The sequence below is a fragment of the Athene cunicularia genome, assembly GCF_003259725.1.
Source record: "Athene cunicularia isolate RWA chromosome 8 unlocalized genomic scaffold, athCun1 chr8_part1, whole genome shotgun sequence".
In the NCBI taxonomy this organism is placed as follows: domain Eukaryota; kingdom Metazoa; phylum Chordata; class Aves; order Strigiformes; family Strigidae; genus Athene; species Athene cunicularia.
This window is the reverse complement of record NW_020799109.1, coordinates 2,303,698-2,316,157: the sequence shown is the minus strand read 5'-3', so window position 1 is coordinate 2,316,157 and position 12,460 is coordinate 2,303,698. Positions and strand designations below refer to the sequence as shown.

Below are 12,460 nucleotides of genomic sequence, written 5' to 3'. Positions count from 1 at the left end.
GGGGGGTTATGCTGAGCCTTGCTCTAGTCCTCAGCCCGAGGAAGTTAAAAGATGGAATTCTTGATAGTAATTTTTTTTCTTATTTTTTTAACTCAGAATATGGGAGGGTTTTTTTCAGTCTTACTTTTTTCCAGGATTAAGAGTTCTGCATTTACAGCCTTTATATTTTTAATATTTCCTCTTAATCCTGGAATAGAGATATACCAAATGTATTACCAGAGCCTCTGTGACGTTTTCAATAAATGTTTGTTAAAAGTAAGATGCTATACTGTGTGCTGCCTTGCAAGACTCAGTTCGATTTGGAGAGGTGATACTTGGACAATGAAGTAACCTTTATCTGCTTTTAGGCCAAGAAGCCCCAGCTTTTCCTTGGACTAAGGAAATGCAGTTTGGGGATGCAGCTGTGTGGACCGGTGGCTGTGGCACAGCGCCGGGGGGTCGGCGGGGCAGGGCTGCTGGCACAGCCTCGGGTGCTGGCCGAGTCACTGGGTGGGGAAGCAAGCAGCTGCCTCTCGTGCTTCTTCTGACTTCTGCATCTGGAGGATTGTTAGAGCAGAACAGTACTGACACGCTGCTCGGATGACATCCTTAATCCTGCCTTCCTGCTCTTCGCTGGTTTGGTTTGTTTTTTTCTTTTTTTCTTTTTTTTTTTTTTTCCCCTCAAGCATCTTAACTTTTGAAATGTGCTGGGCTCCGAAGCCTGCTAGGGCAGAGCATCCTCCTCAAGTGAAGCAATTGAGTCTTGACTCACTGCTGTCCCAGGTGAAGGGCAGCAGCCTGGGTGTGTGGCAGCTGGCACCAGGCAGGCTGTGATGCCCAGCAGGATTGTACTCCTGTTTGCTCTTTTATTTAAAAAAAACCCCAAAACACAACCCCCCCCACACCCTATATTTTTAGCTTATTCATTAAGTAAGTCTGGCTCAAGTCTTTCTTTTTTTCTGCTGTTAATCCTTGTAGCTGAAGATTTAGGAATCCTTTTGAAATCCCTGTTTGTGACAGATGAGGAATGAGGAGCCAGGCCTCCGTGGCGGACAGCGGGGCGTTTGCTGTTGCAAATTCATTTGGCCCGAATTCACTGAGCAACGAGGCCAGAACCCAGGTCCTGCTCACCTAATCTTGCTAGAGAATACTGAAGCCATTTTTCAATACCTTTTTTTTTTTTTTAAAATAGAAAAAAAGAAGACAGTCTTAACATCTGCCTTCCAAGCTGTGTGCTGTTGCCAGGATACATATTTTCAAAGCTTAAAAACTGCCCCCCTCACTGTGTCTCCCTCTGCTGTGGGGCTGGCAGGTGCTGGCCAGCCATGGCCAAACAGCAACACAGGAGCTCTTCTGGGCTTCTACATGTGTGTAGGGATAAACTCACTTGTAATATTTTATTCAGAGTGTTTGTATATGCAATTTTCTCAACTTGTTACACTTTTTAATGAAAATAAATTGTTGGTACACATTTAAAGTGGAGGTCTGTGGGAGGAAAACAGACCTTTAAAGTAATCATTTGAGGTAGGGAGAGGTGGTTTTGAAGATAACATGTTCTGGTCACCCTTCCGATGGCAGTTACATTTAATAATCTTTCTCTGTTTAATTTATGATTAAAAGAGAGAGATGCACATGGAGAAAAAAAAATCTTTATTAGACTTGTTTGTATAAAGAGTAACAAAGTGCTTACAGATTTAAACTGGGTTCGTAAGTGACGTACAGAAAAAACAGGTAATACTGTAAAAATAAATCTGAACTCACGGCAGCTCATAATTACAATTTTTTATATATATAGATATATATTTAAAGACCTCTTTCTGTTATTGCCAGAACTGAGCATCTCCTAAGCATTTCTGAAACACTTCCCATCCTTATCAGCCAAGGTGTAGGACATCGGTAAGCAAAAGGTTTCCAGTTAACCTGCTGTTTGTCGGGCTGAGAAAGCAAGAGCACAGGGCCCTCCCTCGACTTGCTCACCTTTAAATGCTACATCTAGTCCTGACAATAAAATGTCTGTGGTCCCAGTCTGGCCCCACTGGTTTCCCTTTGGTTAACTGAATACTGCCCAAGGGCACGGTTTGAGTCAAATTAAATAAAGGCCTGTTCTGGAAAGAATCATCTTAGAGGCCAAATAAACACCTTTACAGAGAAACTGCTAAAATGAATTGACAGGCTGGCCACAGAAATCATTGACCAAAAAAAGATGAGTGCGAGGTCCACACCTCGAATGGCACTGCTGGCAAAAAAAAACAAAAACAAAAACAAAAAACCAAACCCGACGACTGTTTCACATGTTCAAGGTGTTCTTCCTTCCCTCCTAGGGACGCTGCCCCGGTTCTCTGTCCTCTCCTTTAGGGAGTTATCCTTCGTTAGGGGAGTGCTCCCCCAGCTCCTGTACACCGATTACACCTTTCCCAGCGCGTGCAGGGAGCTCGCAGGCACATTCCGGGACACGGCAGTTCACTGGCAGTACAAGCAGGAAAACGCTGCGTTTGCACAAGCAACACCCACACCAACAGTGGAAGCTCCAGCGGGCAGAACTCGGTAACGTGGGCGGGGAAAGCTTACATTTATCCAGAAACGGGGTTTCTCACCGAAATGCGTAACTGTACATGCTGACCCATGCTTTTTTTTGCCTTTTTTTGAACACGACAGTTAAGCAAATTTTTTTAATTATTTTTTTTTTTAAATACATGTAAGCTCAGAACTGCAGACTGGTTAAGACAAGCTAATTATTTTGTTTTCTCTGGATTTTTATACCAGAGTTGGTTTTTGTCACTAAAATTTAAGTGCACGTAAAGGATAGCTGTCAGCCAAACCTTTTTTTTGTTTGTTTGTTTTTTTAAAAAAACTCAAACCCCCATAAAATTATTGAAGTACTCTATCAGGTCCTCTTATGTCCCCTAGCTTAGTTACTCAAGGAACAAGCACCTTGTTTTAAATGCTACAGCTTGAGAACTGCAGCATTTTTTGATGCCACTCTTTTAGTTTACGTTCATCAGGGTAGGTCAAAATGTAGCGAGACCATAATCAGGTGAAAATAAAACTGCCTTGCAATGACAGCCGCAGGAGGAGTTGAAGCTATTGTTTCAGCCATAGCTTTTCATTAATTTGATCCAACTGTTGACTAAAATTAAAAAGGAAAACTGTTGGAAAAAGAATCCTTTAGCACAGTCAGAGTACAAATTACAGTAGTTCAAAAAAATAAGTGTCTTGGGCATTTATATTTTAAAGTACTGACAGTATATATATATAAAAAAAGGAATTATATTTTACTCATAATTGTTTCAAATCCTTGAATCAGATTGTGAAAGGTTGTCCGTTCGTCATGCTTGAATATCCAGCACTTCCTCATCAGCTGGTCCACCTGATAACAACAACAAAAAAGATTAATTTGAGAGATGTGTGTGAAACATTTCACTGTTTTTTCCAGTCAATATAATGGAGCAGATTCTCGGTTCTCTGAAATGAAGAACACTGACAGGAACAGGCCTTAGCTTTGGATCCGAAGCAGCGAGTGTCTGTTACGGGGGGTTTGTAGAGCGGGTGTTTGTCTGACAGCACAGTGCAGCGGTTGTGGAGGCGGCTTAAAACAACCCAAAGCTTCAGCCCAGTTCCCGCCTGGCACCACAGCCCTGCTTCACCTCCCGGTTCCCCTGCGGAATCCACTCGTGGAAAAAAAAAAAACAAAAAACCCTCGGAACCACCTTTCTGCCAGGAAACCTGGGAGCTGTCGGACCCAGAGGGCCGGGAACGCGCGGCCCTTCCGCTGCTGTTTAAGAGCCCCAACGCCAAAGCGCGGGCGCGTCCTCACCTCCTCCGGGCAGGCGGGTGGACGTGGCAAACGTTTTTCTTCTTGCAAGACACGCACCAGCCGCGCCACCGTCATCTGTCCCTGCGTGGGGCCGATCATCTTCAAGAACTCCTGTGGAAAGAGCGGGAGTGAGCGGCGCGTCCTCTGACCCCCCCACCCTCCGCGCGCATCCAGGCCGTCTCGGCGTGACATTAAGATGACATTTGAATCTCAAAATGAAAATGAACAGCAGATGCTTATCGTGCAGATACCCTGCGCCGTACACTCACGTTAGAAAATAGATGGTAACATTTATAAATACAGTTTCCTTAGCAGGACACCCAGTCACCACAACTTATCTCTGTACAGGGAGTACAAGGGTTGTTTTTATAAGATAAAGAGATTGATTCCACTTCCTGTTTCCAAAAATAATGCTTTTTTTTTAAAAAAAAAAAAAAAGGTGATTTAAGCAGCTTTAGCAGCAATTTCTTTCACAGCCACTTACTGCCATGGGACTGGACTCTGAATCACAGTAGGTCAGCAGCTCATACAGTGTCACCCCAAACGACCAGACGTCCGAGGCGATGTAAAATTTACTCTGAAGCAAGCACTCTGGGGCATACCTGTGGGCACAACGACAGCGTTACTCAAGAGCTGCACGCAGCTGCTCGTACATGCACAACCCACACGCGTTTTAAGTGAGCGAGCAAACGCCTCCTGCGTCCTCATGTAGAAACGTGGGATGGCACAGAAGTAGTAATAAGGTACAAGTATTACATAGCAAGTCACTGTGAAACTGAAGGAGACCAAAACCACAAGAAGTCGTGGGAAAATGGATCATTAAGTGCACCAGAGTAGGTAAGTGTAGTCTACCAGGTGCCTCTTCCTTGCTCTGACGTTGTATCTTTACTCAGGCCTCTTATCCAAACAGGAAAAACCTTCAGGACACCTGAAAGCCTGAGTCTACAGGAGCAGACAAGTTATTCCGCTGCACGGTCTGGTTAAAGAAAACAAATTTTAAGTTACTACCAAAACACGGGGCTGTCGAGGTCGTCTTTGACGGTGTAGTACTCCTTGTCGGTCTCGATGGCTTTGGTGAGACCGAAGTCTCCAATCTTCACTCTGTTCTCGCTTTCAACCAGGACGTTCCTTGCTGCCAAGTCACGGTGCACATACTGACAGGCGCCCAGATAGTCCATTCCCTGAGAGAGAAGAAAGCCTTTATGCTGGTTTCTCCAAGACTTTCCTCACTGGTTTTCCCCAACTTCCCCTTCAAACGCTCCCTCGCTCACATGACAACACTCTGCACGTTCCCGCGGCAGGTTGGCGCTTTCCAGGATCCTTTTCTGACACAACCCCCCCCTTAAACTCAGCCTTGGGGTTCCTTGTGTCAAGGCTGTTGTTTCAGCTTCGTGCTTTTTTCATTTCCAGCTGAGCAGCCACCACCTCCAGCCCCTTCTCTCCTCAGCAGCCGTTCCTTCAGGTGCTGCTAGAACTGACAGCCTGCTCTGGGCTTCTTACAACTGCCCGGTCCCCCCCAGTCACAAAACCAGAGTCTCTTGCAGAGAGCTCATGGCTTCACGTGGCCTCACTCACGTCTCTTCCTCGGTTTAGACCTGCACGCTGCTCCTTCCCTTTTGCCAACAACACCCTTTCTAAATGCTGCCCTCCCTCCTCGGGCTCCAAATCCTGCAGCAGGAACTACATATAGTAAACTTTTATGCAAAGGAAAGCTGGTAATTATTCCCTTGCAGATCTTTGAGCACCCAGAGCACAGCAGAGACCGCTTTAGGATTCCCTGGGGACAAAGCAAGGAGAATGGCTTTGTTCAAGCCAGCCTCTCCCCCGCCCCGCCATGCAATTAAATTAAACTAATCAAACAGGGCAGTTATGGGAAGGCTCCGGGGCCAGGCTTACCTTGCAGATCTGAACCGCGTATCTGAGAAGCTGTTTGAGATTGATTTTGTTCTTGTTCCGGGGGAGATACTCCTTTAGGCTCCCAGAAGGAAGAAATTCCATGATGAGTTTAATCCCGCTTCCTCCTAAAAACAGAGCGTGTGTTTAATTTGCAGCCACGTGACCCGTCTCAGGTCGTTGGCACAGGTGACTGGTACGAGCCCCCGGCACCAGCAGCATTTGTAACAGTGTCATGCAACCGCGGCCACGGACTACGGGCTGCCTCCCCCTACCAGTTCCTGTCCCAGTCCAGAAATCTATTCCAGGCAGGAGTTACTGAATTTGAAGTTCTTAAAGCTTTTACTACTGGCTTATAGCAATCACTACTGCAAATGCAAAACCAGCAGCTCTCTCCTATGAATAACATACACTTCTAATAATAACACCACTGCCGCAGGGCTGTGAGCTGGCTGCAGCAGTCGGCCACTCCTGGACAGACACCACCAGCCTGCCCAGGTGCTCGTTTTTTTAATGGATTTGGTGAGAACATCAACCCTGTTGCTCACATCCCGATTAGCCAAGCACAGAAACGGGCAGGAGGACGAGTTCAGAGATAAACTGCTGCTTTTTCCATGAAGCAAGAGATTTAAACCCATGAGATTGAACTAAAAAAATTTAAAGGAAAACCCTTACATTTTTAGTGTATATTTTTAATATTCTACATGAAGATTTACCATCTTCTGTGCAAATTCCCTTGTATTTGACAATGTTCTCGTGATAAAGATTCCTCAAGATTTCGATTTCCTTCTTGAGATCAGCGATGTGATTCCCTCCACTCTCTGGCTTTAGAGATTTAACTGCCACTTGCTCCCCTGTATTGTCGCCTTCTGGGTCGTATCTGCAGAGTTCAACCTTGCCAAAGTGGCCCTAATTGTAAAAGAAAAGATAACATGATCTAACAGACACTCACTAACTGTAGTTCCACGGATGATTTCAGGCGCTTACGACTCGCATCATCCTGCTGGGATGCAGAAAGCACACACAGCTGTGTGTACACACACACTGTTCCCTGTCTGACGTTCCTCTTACCTCTCCCAAATCGCGGATTCTCTTCAAGAATCGTTTCTCAAAGAGAGTGGGATCGACCTCTGTAAAGGGCTTCTTCTCCGAGACGATATCAGGATCTAGAAGTGAAAAAAAAAAGGCCCAGGTCAGGCAGATTCCGTTCGAGCGTGTCTAGCCCTACTGTCACAACTTCTTGTATTTAATCCTTGCCTACTTTTTGACAGGGAATCCCTTCCACTGGTACGTGCCAGCTCATCACTTGCTGTTCCTCCCCCACTCTGTGGGTTGCTTGCTGGCCCTTTTTTCAGAGCGATTCGGTTTGCTCTTGGTATACACCCCAGTGTGCAGTAGTGAGCCAGCTTCCACAATTATGTATTACTAGGTATGGGATGGAAAGTTTTGCCCTTAATTGATCATCTGGTCATTGCTCTGTAGTAACTTCAGTGTAAGATGAACCAGGACTATCTGTGCTAATACTCTGCTTCGCTCAAGAGAGCCCAAAGGAAATCTCACAGAGCTCAAAGACTGTCTTGAAACTGATTTAAGGTGTTTTCTAAAATACAGACCATCGAACAAAACGGCAGCGAGACCAACGCAGCTCCGGCCACCCAGTCAGTCTGAATTAAACACTCCCGCCCGATCCACACTCCTCTCCAAGCAGGGGCCAGTTCCACGCTCCCGTCAACACAACCACGCGCACAGGAGGCTGCTGCAAGGTGCCCAACTTCACCGACCAAGCCAGGCACCCTCCCGTCAGCAAACCCAGGCCTTACTCTGCTCCTCCAGCTTGTTGATGTCCCTCATGATGGCTCTGAAGAAGGGTCTCTGGTGGGGGTCGTAGTTCATGCACTGTTTCATCAGGTCAGCCAGCTCCTTGCACGACGGCGTGGCCAACACGAAGTGCCCCTCGTAGAACCTCTCCTTCTGTAAGTCACACACGGAAACTCCGGCATCAGTTTTAGCTTTTGAACTTCATAAACCCCTGTTCTACACCCGAAGACGTGACCATTAGATCCTTAACTCCTTGTGAACTGTTACTTTGCTTTGCCAAGGAAATCCCCTCCTTTCCGGCAGTAACTAAACCATCTCCTTCCAGTAGAGAATTACTGTTGTGCTGAATCTGGTGTAGTTTGGAGCAACCCCCTTAAAACACCTGAAGTATCTAAAACGTGCTGAAAATTTCACCTCTCAGGAGTTATTTTTCTGCCAGGTTTGCCACGTTACTTACACACTGGGGCTAATGGCTGAGCAGAAACACTTGCCAAGGGAACCCCACGACACTGCCTGCTCCTCACAACCCCCGGGAAGGTACCAGCCTGGGGCAGACAGGAGGCGGCCGGGGGCGGGGGGGGATTTCTCAGCCTGGCAGAACCACGCCGGCTGTCTGCCACGTGCAGGAAGTGGCCTGTAGCCAGGGCAGCAAGTTCCTTTCAGCTACCTCCTGTTAAAACAACGCGGCAGTGACTCAAGTACTCGGTCATTTCCTTCAGCCGAGCAGCAGCTGCCACGCTCCATCGCCTTCCCCACACAGCACAACTCTGAGGGAGAAAAAGCACGTTTGGAACATAGGCTGAGGGACTCCAGCACTGACAAACACAAACTGCCAGCAGTAAGGCAGAACAAGATTGATTTGACTTTTAAATTTTATTTTATTTCAGATTGAAGAATAATGGTGTCCCACAAGAGACTAGTTCTGAACCAACGTCCAAAAAAACCAAGCAAGAACAACCACCCGGCTGCTTTTTAAACAGAACCTCAGTCAGTTTATAACTGGGCACAGGGCGGGAGTGAGAGCATCAGAAGTTCTGCTTGACTGCTGTGAGTTTTGAAAATCCCCAACAAGGTCAGGCTGCAGCAATAATTGGCAATTTCTGTAGGATGGGCAAGAATTCCTGCTGCACCCTGTGGCAATTCAGGTGGCTCAGCCCCTTAGGGAGCCCAGCAGAGCTGGTTTTCCTGGAAGTTGAAAGCAGCTTGAACTGGGTATGGAAACTGAAGTGCCACAGAGGAGGTAGCCGAGACACGGAGGTAAAGTTGATGTAACACAGTTTTACCTCTGCCAACGTCTTGTCTTTCAGTGGGATCTCTCCGTTATAGCAGATTTCCCACAGTGTTGTACCAAAACTCCACTTGTCTGCTGCAACGCTTAAATTTTTGGAGTCTTCAACACATTCAGGTGCAATCCAGGGGATTCGCTCAACGCATTCTTAAACAAAACACAGAGTTGATGCGTTTTGGAGTTAATATCGAAGGACTAAAAAAACCAGCCTTCTACCTCAATTATTCCTGTCTAACAGCTGCCTAACTAAAAGCAACTAAAGCTGCTGTGTTTGTCCAGTTTCAGGGAAATCCTGATTCTCAAATCCCTGTTCTCAGAAGGACATTTCTGTGGCTTTTACAAGTGCTGCCCTGAGCCATCCAGAAACTGAAATTCCTTCTGTATTAACATGACTTTTTCAGAGAAATTTATACAGTAAGCACCCACCAACGCTCCTTTACTTCATGGAGCTTTCAGTTTCATGAAAGCTGGTTGCTTCTATTCTAGAGGCAGTTCTAACTATAAATGATATTTCTTTTCCCCCTTCCCCACCAGACCGAAGAGAAATCCAATCCCTGCACCATACCTTGTCTGGACAGCACAGTTATTGGGATTCCTGGGTCGCTCAGCTTTATGAAAGGACCATATTCAGTGTCAATTCCCTCTCTTGCCAGCAGGATGTTCTTAGTACACACATTTCCATGTACCAAATCCTTATCCTCCTACAGTGAGGGGGAAAAAGAGAATCATGAGTGCAGTGAGCTAGCAATGCTCTGCCAGTGCTCTAACACCTATAGTATGTAAAATACTCCAATAATAATAAAATTGCTGTAAAATACTCCAAGCTGAAATCCAAGAGTACAGCTTGTAAGAAATTATCCTAAAGAAAAAGAGGGGAAGGAGGAGTAGGGAAACATATTGTCCACACATAAGTGTTTGTATTCGTAGAGCTGACACGCTTTGGAAGGAAGACCAACATTACATTCCTTTTTCACGCAAAGCACAGTTGCAGGCACATAAACTGGTGGCAAATGGAAGCACACGGCCTGCTGATAAAAAACAAGCTCATCACCTTCTCTGAGAGTCTTTCTCGTTATTTAAAGCAACATAATGAATACAAAAAGAATATCCCATCCATTGTACAGTCCCACCTGGGCAAGGAAATTCTTTAGTTACTCATGCACGCAGCGTTAGGCTGCAGCAGCTCCAGGCAATGCTTCTGCCAGGCTGCATTCTTACCAGGTAGCTTAGTGCACTTGCAAGTTGCTTGGCAACTTTGAATTTCCAAGGAGTTGTCAGAACTTCACTTTTCCGATGCATAAACAGATCCAGAGGCCCGAATTCAACAAACTCTTCCACCATGATATCTGCAAGGTCAGATGCATGAAGTCAGCACTGCAATAACTGCTGTCCCAAGTCATCTCATAAACCTGTTACCGCCTTCCCCCTGCCAGGCGAGGTGGTGATGTATTTATTTCGCCTTCCTCAGAGTTTATTTCAGTGCTTGGTGTCTAAATTAAAAGGCTGAGAAGAGTCGCTGGCTACAGTGAAGAGTAAACCTGGAACAAAGCAGTTCAAAGCCCCCAGGGCTGAGCTTTCCCAGGGAAATAACTTCTGCCAGGAGGCTGGTTTGCATCGACATCCCCACTATCGCTCCGACCTCAAAGCACCATCCTGTAAGGCACTTACAGACAGCGCTGGAACAGGAAACTTGTTAGGAAAAAGGACTTTGCAGCTGCCTTCCTGTTCCAATTCCGCTTCTGCCTGCGCTGACAAGTCAAGAGGCAGCAGCTGGGAAGCATCTCCCCCGCCGCCCCGTGCCCTCCCACCCCGCTGCCTTACAGAGGTGTCACCCAACTCACTTTCGACGTCGCGGACGCAGACGCCGTGCAGGAGGACGATGTGCTTGTGGGACACCTGCCTCATCATGCTGGCCGTTTCGAAGAATGCCTGTGGGAGAGGGGAAGGGCTCAGCCATCACGCTGCTGGTCACTGCGGCACCGCCCGTGTGTTTCACAAATAACGGAGCATCAAGTAATAAAAACATTCACACAAGAGCACTGTGCTTTCTAGTGAGATGAAGGGCTGCCAACGGCAGGGATGTGCCATCCCATAACGGGGCAGGGGGGTGTTCACTGGGTCACATAAGCAGCCAGTGCCCTTCCCTGCACCCTCATATATTTGAAATATAACCTCTGGTATATGTGAAATAGATTTTAAGGCCTAATAAAATGTGTTCGGGACTTAGCTATCTTGTAATATTACTAAGGCAACCAGAATATTGCTCAAGAGCTCTGAAAAGTGTTCTTAGCCTGCTTCTTGTACGGTCCCAACCCAAGGCTGGTGTAAAACCCAGTCAAGCTAATCCTACACAGTTTTAACAAAGGATGATTAATTGACTGAACACAGGTGTTTTGCCAGATTAAGAGAATTTAGTACACAGAAATTACTTGCGCTACCAAAGCTTTTAACAGAACATCTTGAAGTCTTTCTCAGAATTGTGCGAGATGAAAACTAGTAGAAGGAAGATGATGACTCGAAGCATGACCCTGAAACTGAAACAAGGATTGGAACCAGAAGAGAAGAATCCAGCTGAGACAGGGGATCGTAGTGAACTTTAATGAATGATGAGAATCAAGAACTAAAAGGTTGAATGTAAACTTATAAAGACGTCGGACTTAGGTAATAGATTTAGAAATAGTATATAAACTGCACGGGGCCTTTGGATATTGCCATTCCCCACAGTGTTGGCCCAACTTCAATTGTTAATAAAGCAAACCCAGAGATACCCACACCTGGTCATTCTGCTTCTTCCTTGAACACGCAGACACGCATGTACTAGTTCATCGCGTCCCCTGTGCGACACGTTCACCTCTCTTACCAGATGATTAAGCAAAACGCACATCAAGGAACTTGCCTGTGGCCGTGTCGACAACAGAGCCGGTGAGAGACCCAGAGCCCAGCTGTGGAGGGGATTTCTGGCAGGCAGCAGCACCCTCACTGAACGCTGAGCACGGCCGTGACGGTGCGTTTGGTACCACAGCGAGCTCTGGGGCCGCTCGCCCCGCGCTTACGGTCTGCACCCGCCAGACCCCGTGCTGCTGCCTCGTAAGGAGATCAGCTTGCTGAGTATCTCAGAACTGCTGGTCAGTGTTGGGTCTGACTGCCTGAAGTGGTGAGACAGACCTTCAGCATTTGCCCATTCCCTTACCGTATACACAACCCCCCCCTTTTTTTTTGTTTTTAAAGGCTTTTCATGGTTGCCCACGTACAATACGGTGAGACGCAGCATTTGCAGTACAACAGACGAAAAGGAAAAAAAAACTTGCCAAAGAAATGTCTCTGTGGCTGGGGTCCAAGACTTTGAGCAGGACTTTAATCTCTTTTTCATTTTGATATCCTTCGTTCTCATCATCTTTGTAGTTGAGAATCCCAGAGTAGATCTGCGTTCTCGTCCCTCTTCCGAGATGCTCGCCCTAAGACATAACACACCACGTATTTATTAAAACCAGGACATGAAGCAAACAAGCGTAGATTTACACAAATACTCGACTCTGCACTCCATTCTGCCTCTCTGAGAGTGGACTTAAGCCCTCCACTCGATCTAGCTACACAGAGACTTAAAATTATTACAGTGAAAAACCAGTGACAGCAAGTTATTCTTTCTTTTCGTGGTCTGAGCCTACTCA

General features: G+C 46.4%; 1 protein-coding gene across 2 annotated transcripts in view; it reads right to left on the bottom strand.

Annotated features, from left to right (window-relative positions):
- Nucleotides 1-2,615: 2,615 nt before the first annotated feature.
- Nucleotides 2,616-12,460, bottom strand: part of JAK1 (Janus kinase 1) — a 30,181-nt gene continuing 20,336 nt past the window's right edge. Inside the window, exons 12-24 of one of the 2 annotated variants that reach the window (XM_026853588.1) lie at nucleotides 12,101-12,247; nucleotides 10,634-10,721; nucleotides 10,011-10,138; nucleotides 9,358-9,493; nucleotides 8,788-8,939; nucleotides 7,507-7,657; nucleotides 6,758-6,852; nucleotides 6,403-6,595; nucleotides 5,690-5,814; nucleotides 4,802-4,974; nucleotides 4,278-4,395; nucleotides 3,794-3,904; nucleotides 2,616-3,346 (exon numbers count right to left, since the gene is read on the bottom strand). In XM_026853588.1, coding sequence (XP_026709389.1) covers nucleotides 3,245-3,346; nucleotides 3,794-3,904; nucleotides 4,278-4,395; nucleotides 4,802-4,974; nucleotides 5,690-5,814; nucleotides 6,403-6,595; nucleotides 6,758-6,852; nucleotides 7,507-7,657; nucleotides 8,788-8,939; nucleotides 9,358-9,493; nucleotides 10,011-10,138; nucleotides 10,634-10,721; nucleotides 12,101-12,247 — 1,719 coding nt within the window. In that variant the 3' untranslated portion in view covers nucleotides 2,616-3,244. The remainder of the gene's footprint in view (nucleotides 3,347-3,793; nucleotides 3,905-4,277; nucleotides 4,396-4,801; nucleotides 4,975-5,689; nucleotides 5,815-6,402; nucleotides 6,596-6,757; nucleotides 6,853-7,506; nucleotides 7,658-8,787; nucleotides 8,940-9,357; nucleotides 9,494-10,010; nucleotides 10,139-10,633; nucleotides 10,722-12,100; nucleotides 12,248-12,460) is intronic. The other variant, XM_026853589.1, reaches the window with a different exon arrangement.